The sequence below is a fragment of the Gobius niger genome (genome assembly GCF_951799975.1).
Source record: "Gobius niger genome assembly, chromosome: 6".
Classification (NCBI taxonomy): Eukaryota; Metazoa; Chordata; class Actinopteri; order Gobiiformes; family Gobiidae; genus Gobius; species Gobius niger.
The window spans coordinates 7,627,569-7,638,021 of NC_136857.1; the positions used below are offsets into that span (position 1 = coordinate 7,627,569).

The window sequence follows — 10,453 nt, forward strand, 5'->3', positions numbered from 1 at the left end:
TTACTATGACAACAGCTACAATGGAAGTAGATAGGAATCTAGCTTCCCGCCTGGAGGTAATGGTGCGTTCATGTGTTTGTATAGCAGTGGTTCCCAACCTTTTTTGTCTCATGCACCCCTTGAGTCTTTAATTTGTACTCAAAGTACCCCTTCAATTCTAAGGTGCAGCCAAGTATTTAGAAACTTATCCGCTAAACTTGGATTTATCGGTATTTAGTTGTGTATTGTGTTAAAAGTCAAGCAAAAAAAAAACTCTTTACTGCAAATGATCATCGGAAAGAAGTTTCCTTTTCAAATAATATTGAAATCCTGTTCAGTTGCACCTTGTTTTTGGATCTGGAATATTTCCAAGCAATATTTCCAAGTACTCCCTGATAAGTGCTCGCGTACCCCCTGGGGTCCACGTACCCCTGGTTGGGAAACACTGGTCTACAGAGCAGGGGTAGGCAAAACTGGCCCTCCATCATAGAACCTCTGCACCTCAAGATGATTTTGAGGAATATTATTACGCAAATCAGAGATCAAATGCCTGTTAAAGTGCTCTTGAAATGTGAAAAATACTGTCCTTTAACATCTCTGAGCAGAACATACATTTAGGCCATAATGATGCACAACACATTGGGAGATTGGCATTCGGAGAAGGTGATGCTTTACTTCAGCCTACAATGGGAGGGTTATGTCCTTGTTCCTTTGAAAATCTGCCCCAAGCAAAGTTGTCGAGCCCTGTTCTATAGAGGCTTATTTCAGCCTCTCTGGACATTTAAAAACTTCTTCTACGTTGGGATATTCCAGGAGCCTACACAAGCAATCATTGATGTTAAATGAAATAAAACAAGGTTACACAATTGTATTTTTGTAGAATGACCAAAAATATTCACATCAGCATACTTTGTTTAACGGAAAGTGTCCGCACTGGTATCCAAGTATACAATATAGTGACTAAAAAGATGGATTGGTACATAGGTTCAGCCTTCAGAAAGAAGCCATTTGAAGTCATTACTACTATGTGTTTTAAAGTGTATACAATGATATCTAACAGCCACTACCAAGCCTTTATTATTAATTTACGGCCTTGATTTTCAAAGAATGTGCCTTGAAGCTATTTTCACATCATCAGTTAATTTAATAAATTGCTTCTGCTGCATGCCCTAAGCAACGTCTGAAACAAAAATCCTTAAAAGTAAAGAGCCAGTTTAGTTGATCTTGTCTTATTATTTATTTTTATACAATATAAAATTCAAGGGTGCACAAGAGCAGTTTAAAAAGCCAGAAAAGCATAATGTCTCCTTTAAAAGCCCAAGCAAAAGATCATAAAGTGCACTTGCATGACCTTTCCTTTCCCAAAATAACAGCAGAAACACATCCAACGCAGAGAGCTGGAAACACGCTGCATTTTGGAAGACACTTCAGCCCTTGGCCCGGAGCTCACGTTGTTCGCACTTTCACTAATGGTCTCAGGAGGAAACGGAATCAGGGAGGCTTTTGGGACAGATGTTAAGTGTGCACCGCAGGGAGATCACTTTGAGCAGACAGGGCTGTAGTGCAGCTCCAACACAAAACATCAAAAATGAGATCTAAGAACCAAATTAAGGCAGCAGGGATGCACAATTAATCACATTTAAAACGAAACCTCAACGTGAAGGGTGAGACGGAATGGAATCGTCCATATATGGTCATGTTTGAAAACAGTTAAGGGGGAAAACAATTTTGAGAAAAATCTAAACTTTCTCTAATTATTCAAAAACTACGTTAACAAATGCTGAATTATTGATATAGTTTTCTTCTAAATAAAGATACAAAGACATGGAGAGGAGCAAAGTGGTTCAAAAGCCCATAAATACCTAAAAAAAAACGGAGAATGCTAACGTGATGGTACAAATAACTTCATATTCCACCAGAAAATGGCTAAAAAGAGTGAAAAATTGTGTTATTGTTATACTCCCCCTCGACGAAGCCACGCCCCCTTCTATGACGAGATGCCGTCTGTATCTATTGTTCTGTTCTCTATCACAGCCATTCCCAAAGGTCATTGCTTATTGCTGGGTTGCAGGTTCTAGAATGTGACCCAGTGGGGGGCAGGAGCCAGTTCTTCCAATTAACAGCATTACACTTTCACAAGTCATAGCGCAAAAGAAAATGTATGAATTACAAAAATGATCATTAATATCATTCACTGGGTCCATGATCTCTCTGTACAAGACCAAAAATGTCCTCAAAAAACAAAATAATTGTTCCTCCATACAATAGTATTGGCCTTTAGAACGCTGTGATGTCACCCGCAACCCAGCAATTGATCAGAAAATCTCTCGTGGCCCCCCAAGTCATAATAATTTACTCCACTGAAAAGAAACAGTTACAATTTCACAGCTAAAATGACATAAGAAGTAACATCTAGCAATGACAATAGGCTAAATACTGGTTTCAATTGGTGCGTTTGTCCAGATCAATGTACTTTTCCTTTCAAAATGAACTTTTTTCATTGTACCTGTTTTGCAGACAAGCTTTGGTGCCTCTGAGGCCCGCAGGGAGCCTCTCTTACAACGTAACCCGAACATTTTCCGATACCGATATTGGAATCAGACCATATTATGCACAGATTTAAGTTAAAGAGAGTAGAACAGAGCTGTAAAACAGGGCAGTAAAATCACAGGCCAAAAACAAACTCATTTGTCTCAGCATCACAGTAAAGCACTGCATAGTCTCAGTTATAAGATCACAGAGGATGACGAGCCATTCCCTGTCCCAGCACTTTGAGCTCCTTCCATCAAGGCAAAGGTAGAGAATACACTGTGCCAAGGAAAATGTGTACAGCTATTCTTTTGCGCCATCAGAGCTGGATAAGTTGTAACCCCTAATGTTGCTCAGTCTGTTCCATTCCTTTTCTACGGATGAGTTGGATGAGTAGGCATTACAATTCACTTTTTCTATTCTATTCTATTCTATTCTATTCTATTCTATACTATTCTATTCTATTCTATATATATACAGACAGCATCTCTGGAATGGCCCACATATGGTCATGTTTGAAAACAGTTAAGGGGGAAAACAATTTGGAGAAAAATCTAAACTTTCTCTAATTATTCAAAAACTACTTTAACAAATGCTGAATTATGAATATAGTTTTTTACTAAATAAAGATACAAAGACATGGAGAGGAGCAAAGTGGTTCAACAGCCCATCAATACATGAAAAAACGGACAATGCTAACATGATGCTTCATGTTAGCATCATGCTAATGCTAACGCTAGCTAGCGCTTGTTATGACTGCCGTTTTTCACTTCTACTGAACAATCTACTGTGAATAAACATCCATATGGACCTGATTTAGACTTGATTTTATTTGTATATGATAAAAAGATAAAAAGTTTTTCACTCTTTTTAGCCAGAAAATGGCTAAAAAGAGTGAAAAACTGTGTTTCCCAAAATAATCTGTTTTTCCCCTTGACGAAGTCACGCCCCCTTCTATGACGCAATGCTGTTTGTATCTATTCTACTGTATTCTATTCTGTTCTAAGGGGGCTTTAATTCAAAACAATAGTTTTTACCATTACAAAGTTGTCCTCTCATCAGAAACCTACCTGGAGCTGTGTTTCGACCCACTCGTGCATCTTTGAGTAATATTTGAATCTTCTCCAGTCTCCCAGCTCCCAAACAGCTCTTCCTGAAGTCCTATGTATCTAGGAAATGCTTTCCTCCCCTCTCGTCAAGCTTAATCCTCTCATCACGAAGTAAAAACACCCGCCATAGGTCCACTAGTCGCACTTTTATTTTTTCTCTTTATTGAAACAGCTACGCAGCGACAGATAATAAAAAAAGGGGTGGGAGAGTCTTTTACAGGGAGATTATCGAGCAGCATAACCTTCATCATATATAATCATGTAAATCATCAAGTCTTGGGTTTAGCGTCAGGCCTCATTGTTGTTGTTTTTCACACCCCGCGGTGTCGGACTGGTACATGTTATTGGGAAAAACACTGAGCCCAAGTGCCGGTAACACTGTATTTTCTTCTCAAATGTTATCGGAACAATCCTATTCTGAAATGCATGTGATTCTTGTAATAGTATTATAATAGCAACTGGATTATCTAATCGCAATACTTGAAATAATGCAGTTTGACATTCTTCCAAAACCGTGCGGCCCTGTTAGACAGCATAGTGAGAACAGAGGGCAGAGATGAGGAGGCACAAATTAATTGGACACAAAGTAAAGAAGCTGGGAGTCATGTCTGCTCTGGCCCAGACTTCCCTCTCTCTGCACAGCGCCCCGTGGCAGATGGGCGCGCAGTGTGTGTGTTCCACCTTTTCTCAATTCAGCCGAGCCACGCTGTGTAAGGTCGCAGTCACTATCATCCCCTGGGTTTTTCTCTTTTCATATCCCATTCCCAATTCACCCTTCAGTCTGGAAAGATAATGGGCATTATGAGCTACACTCCTAAGCGGCGACATTTTGCTACAGGAAAGATTGCAGTAATAATAATATTAAGTACCACGATTAAAGCCCTAGCACAGCGGGGTATTCAGTGAGGGCTTTTGCTAAACATAGTTATATCTATAAGGCTCAACCGTTATACCAGGAAAATAATGGTAGCCGTTTACAGCACAGTAACAGCATGGTAATAGATTGAGGGAAAAAAACATAAGACTTTAATAGTGTTATAGCGTGGTAATGACAAGGAAAAAGGACTCATTTATTACTTATGCTAACTCTCAGTAGCCCAGTATAGAATAAGACTGTCAATAACCAGGGTAAATTGTTAACATTTCTTTGGAAACAATATGGAAACACGGCTGTAAAATGCATTAGTCCTTGTTATCCTTAGTTACCATTAGGAGTGTGACTATATGTGTGACTATATATCGATTTTCCAAAATATATCACGATACGAACGATATGATATCGATACTTTTTATTCTGCTATCGATACTTTTGATGATGTCATGCATATTAATGAGCAATGTCATGCATATTAATGAGGCAGCAGTGCTCCACCGTTTTCACAGTCAATAGAGGCCAATAATGATCAAGAATTCAGTCAGGACAGCAGGGGGCAGCACTACAGTTTTAAGCACTTGGACCAAACACTGTCACACAAATAAATTACTTTGAATGATGTGATGATTGTAATTTTAAAGAAGAGAAATTTGGAGTTGATCTATTGCTTTTTAACCCCTAAACTCCCACCTGAACCGAGCACATTTTCTCCAGTTTGGCTTTACCCCAATCCAAAAGCTTCTGGAAAAAAGGTGTGAAAATAGCGACAGCACTGAGACGAAAACAATGATGAAGATATGACAAAAAAGTGAGAAATCTTTGACAAAAAAGTGACAATAATATGACCAAAAAATGTGACAAAAATGTGACAAAAAATGTGACAAAAATGTGACAAAAAAATGACAAAAATGTGACAAAGAAAAATTTGTTTTAAATTAAATTACAAAACAAATGAGAAAAATGAGTTGAATAACCCCCCCCCCAAAAAAAAAAGATGGAGAAAAAAATGTGATGATATGAGGAAAAAGATTCATTTAGATGAGTGTTGTAGATCTTAGCTTTCAAATGAGGTGTTACACTGGCCTACAGGATTTGGGTAAAGCTGAACTGGAGAAACTGCTCTCGGTTCAGGCGGGAGTTAAGAGGTTAAATAGGACTGTGGCTTCTAGTTTATTTAGATGTAAATGAAGTCACTGACAGATCTATAGACCCATTTTCAGTGTGTAAGTCAGGGATCATTTATAAAAGTGGTAAAAAGCACATGAAAGGAAATGTAAATGATGAATAATATGTAGTATGTTAAAATAAAGGCTAAAATAGCATGTTTTTTTTGGTTTGTTTTTTTAAATGTGATGTATCGAAGGTTATTTTTGTGCAATATATCGATTATCCCCTCCTGGAACCGCCACCTTAACGTGGTGGAGGGGTTTGAGCTCCTGAATGATCCTGGGGGCTCTGTTGTCGGGGGCTTCGTGACCCTGGTAGGGTCTCCCAGGGCAAACAGGTCCTAGGTGACGGGTCAGACAAAGTGTGGTTCAGAAGCCCCTTATGAGAGACCAACAGGCCCGGTCAGAACCATGAGGCCGTCCTTCTGTGGACCCACCACCTGCAAGAGGAGCCGTAAGGAGCTGGTGCAATGTGATGTGGGCAACTCCAATGGTTCCCCCATGACCCGGCAACGGACAAGTGGAAGATAATGGAGATAATCGTTATCGTAAGCCATGTATCGCATTATCTTATTGAATCGTGAGGTACCCAGAGGTTCCCACCCCTAGTGACCATGCTAATGCCCTCCTATTACCATAGTATTAAAGTGCTATAAAGTAAAGTGCAACTAAAATATCAAGTTTAGTTTAAAATCAATGACCGTTTAAGACATTTCCAGGAACATAAACATTTGAGAAAAGACCAAAATATGAACAGCTAAACTATTACCATAACTAAATGTATTTCTGAACATGTTTAAAGTCTTGAACTACAAAGGGCTAGCAGTAAATTGTGCCTCATGCTCCCTGCCTGAACCCCTCTTTCACAATATGCTTCTGATGAATTCTAGCATTGTCATCTTGGAACATGCCTGGAGGCACATCAGGGAATAACCTGGTCATTCAGTTGGTTCATGTAATCAGCTGACCTCATTCTTAAACCACATAATGTTGGCTAGACCTGACAAACTGCAGCAACCCCAGATCCAGGTGTCCAGGAAGCGTATGTTTCCCTCATTAAATTGATCACGGATTAAACCTACAGCTAAAATGTCAACAAAAAGTTTCCTACCTGTCAATTACGTGTATGTATTAAGTCCTTTCAGTCATTCTAAGTCCTCTATATGTGAACGTCTGAGTCACTGACCTAAATTAATGGACAATTAGAGGTTAGTCGGCGTCACAGCCAGACATCGACAGTACGGCTGGCTGCAGGGGCCACTCCTGATTAAAGGTGACACTTTATATGATCCGCTTGTCTGAGCCCGGGCCCGAAGTCAGCTACATCCGCTACAGGCAATTTGCAAGAGGGCATCAGCAAGAGCTACATTTGCAATTCATCAGTGTGTTTAGCACCCACATAAATAACTAATATGTGCTTGAGTTTAATGGCTAAAGCACCCGTGGGGGTAGAGGGGAGGGGGCAGAGATTCAGACAGCTGAAGACGTGACAGCTCTAATCGATAGGGGATTTGGTCAAGTCTAGGAGATCATTGATGAGGGAATTGGGACTGTAAAAGGTAGATAGATAGTCGTCAGAGTAAGCAGGATTCATGTGGCAACTGCTGAAGGGACTATTTGTGGAAAACATTATTATACAAGGACTGTTGCTAACACTGCAAAGTCATATTCCCAGAAATGAATTCACATGAGTTGCTGCCTACTCACAGGGCTTAATGCTTGCAGAACAAAAGCCAACTCTATTGGAGACTGAGAGTGCCTCCATTTGCGTGTGTGTGGTGAAGTAAAGGCAGGGACAGATGCACACGCTGTTTGCCAAAGCTGTGTTTGCAGCCTCTTATTTCAGGTCAGCCTTGAGAGATGAAGGAAAAGCCCACAGACCACAAACCTAAGATTAAAACCGGAATGAAAGAAACTGCAGAAGGATTTTCAAAAGCAGAATTCTTTAAAAAAAAAAAAAACTCCAAAGGTGAAATCACAGAGAAAAGGAGTCATCTTAGATCTGCTGCACACACTACTATGCAACTCCCACGCACTCACCTCATAATGGGCTGGTCTCTGCTCCAATCAGAGCTCCGTCAAAATCAAATCACATAAAAATCCACCACATTCCCCGGAGCTTCAGTGCCATTACACCTCAATTTGACAGTGGTGAATAAAGGCAGCTATCATTATTTGGAGGCTCCGGTGTATGAAATGCTTGTTAGCTGCTGCCTGCGGGATCATGACTGTCACGTACAGGACTGTGTGTTTAGCCCAGCCCTGCACTGTTCTGTGAGTGTGAACAATGAAAGACTTACTTTCTGCGGATGGTGGCACTGGAGTTGGTGTCAGTGCTGTCTGTGCGCTCCAGTCGCTCGCGCTCGGCCGGGTTGGAGCCACAGGACTGGCCCCTGGTCAGCCGGCTCAGGGTTCTTCGCTCTCTGGGCCCAGGAGTGGGAGCCGGCGCTGCTGTGCTCTGAGAGCTGGAGGTGTTGGCAGAGCCGTGGATGGAGAGGGGCAGCGGCTGACTGTTGTGGTTGAGCTCAGTGGGGTTGGCGGCTGCGGGATGGGTGCCTCTCTCCTGCCTCAGGTCCTGGTTCTCCTGGCTGACCCGGTCCAGTTGGCCCTCCAGTTCCTCAATGCGGCGCCGCTGTGTCTCCAGCAGCTTGGCCTGGCTCTCGATGATGTTGTTGAGCTCCAGCAGGTACTCCACGGCACGGTTGGGGCTCTCAGGGCTGGTCTCCATGATGGCAGCCCTTATCCCTCTGGGGCCGGTCGCCGCCACAGTGAGGACCCCGTGGGGCCAAGATCCACCCCCCCCACCAGCCCAGAAGAGTGGGGGGAGGGAGGGACCCAGGCACGCTCTGAGAAAAGTTTTTCTTAGTCTGTCAGGTCTTTATGAACAAACAACAGCAACTGAAAGGTTCACAAGGTACAAATGTCTACATCATCCAACTCATAGGATGAAAACGTGCATTATCTTGTTTCTGTGGCCATCAAGGGAAAGAGGAGAGTCCTGATCTCAGAGAGAAGACGCATCTGAACAGCTCTCCTGAAGTCATTTTGAAAGTCTCTGTCACACTAACCAAGGGAAGGTTAAGGAGTTAAATCATTAACTACATGGCATTTGCTGGATGAGCTTGAAAGGGAGGGAGCTTGTTACAGAAAGTACATCACTAATGATCTCTTCTGACCTGTGACATTTCTGGTGTTTACGAGTTGCTTGAAAAAATAACTTTCTGCAACGCATGGGGGGAAAGGGGGAAGGGGTGATGAAGAAGCGGCTCCAGCTGAGATTTACCTCTAATAATCAGTCCGTGTCAATCATTACATAACACAGAAAATTCTTCTCCCTCCCACGTTGAACATCCCCGCAGTCTATCATCGCTGCTTTCAACCCATGGTTTGCTGTGCCTTTAGCGCACAAAGCAAAAGCTAAAGTCACTTGCTAAGTTCATGGTCGAGGGTTAAAATCCCCCCTGTGCTCCGGGGAAACTACATCCCAGGGCAGCGAGTGGAGGGGAGTCCCAGAGCGCGGGTGTCACTGCAGCTTTCATCCGAGGAGGCTGTCGAGTTGTCAGTCACGAAACACATCCATCAACCGCGTTAAGTCGTGTTTAACTTCTCACAACGGGATCTTGACCGCACTCTGACGTCGCTCGATGTCCATTTTCTTCCCCAAATGTTGCACAAACTTGAGTTGTTTCCGGACAGTATTCCGTGCAGGAGTGCAGCTGCGGATCCTGCGCACTGAAAGAGCGATGTTTTGCTTTACGAGCGTCTGAGGAGCTGACAGGCGCGTGCCGTGCGCCTTTCTCCGGAGCGCAGATCTGTAACGTTTACGGAAGCAACGGGCGCGCATCCGGTGAGGATTTTCAAAATAAAACCCGACAGCGCGATCGGAAACGGCGGTGTTTTGGGGAGGTTTGAGCCAGGTTTGTGCGCGAGGACCAGCGCTATTGTATACATTGTATCTGCAAATTAATAAGGAAACCACATATTTGGGGCGCTTTTATTTTAAACACTGAGCGGTGGGCTTTTATTTTGTTGGTTTGACCCACCCAGGTGTATTTTAGGAGAATTTACGCAGCTCTGAATTCTCTACTGGGTGCAGAAGGTGCAATTATAACAAAACAAAAAAACATTGCAAGCATTCTTCACTGTTGTACATTTAGATTGCGGGGTGTTCATTTCAGAGAGCGATTTTACATTATTGTGAGTAAGTGCGCGTGATAATGCGGACAAGAGGCACATTCACAGAACATGCCTGTGAGCGCTGATATTTTTAGAGGCTATAGCAGCGGTAAAATGCCCCCAATTCAAACTGTGCTCATAAATTTGGCCCTTGACAAGAATGCTTCTGAGGTGAGACTTTGGACTGGGGCTCAACGTAAAAATGTGGTGCATCTATGCATGAAAATCATTCTGAATACGGAGTAAACATGTTATTTTCCTCATTCAGTTGTACCACCACACTAACAGAGTTATATATTATTCTTATTTTTATTTTTTTTGCAATAAAGTCTTCTCTCTAAATATAGCTTCAGTAAAAATCTGCTGCCACCTGCTGTCCAGTGCTGGCAGCCTGTGCAGTCCGGAAAGCAATAAAAAAAAGACCACAGAGGACATGGGTTCAGCACTTTATTTGCAGTTTTATTAGACTGTGTTTACAGTTCCTCAGCATAATCTCCCCAAAGAAATGAAAGTCTAAAAAAAGAACATAGGCAAACATTACAAAATAACATATAGGCATTGAGCTACACGGCTGTGGTCAGTGGTGCTGCCAGTGCAATGTGCCAGTCTGGGCAGCTGTG

The 10,453-nt window shown here is 42.3% G+C and overlaps 1 protein-coding gene across 2 annotated transcripts in view; it reads right to left on the minus strand.

Annotated features, from left to right (window-relative positions):
- The window catches only part of iqsec2b (IQ motif and Sec7 domain ArfGEF 2b), a 50,791-nt gene extending 41,322 nt beyond the window's left edge, over nt 1-9,469 (minus strand). The window contains exon 1 of one of the 2 annotated variants that reach the window (XM_079558451.1): nt 7,958-9,469. In XM_079558451.1, coding sequence (XP_079414577.1) covers nt 7,958-8,385 — 428 coding nt within the window. In that variant the 5' untranslated portion in view covers nt 8,386-9,469. The remainder of the gene's footprint in view (nt 1-7,957) is intronic. The other variant, XM_079558450.1, reaches the window with a different exon arrangement.
- Nucleotides 9,470-10,453: the final 984 nt, after the last annotated feature.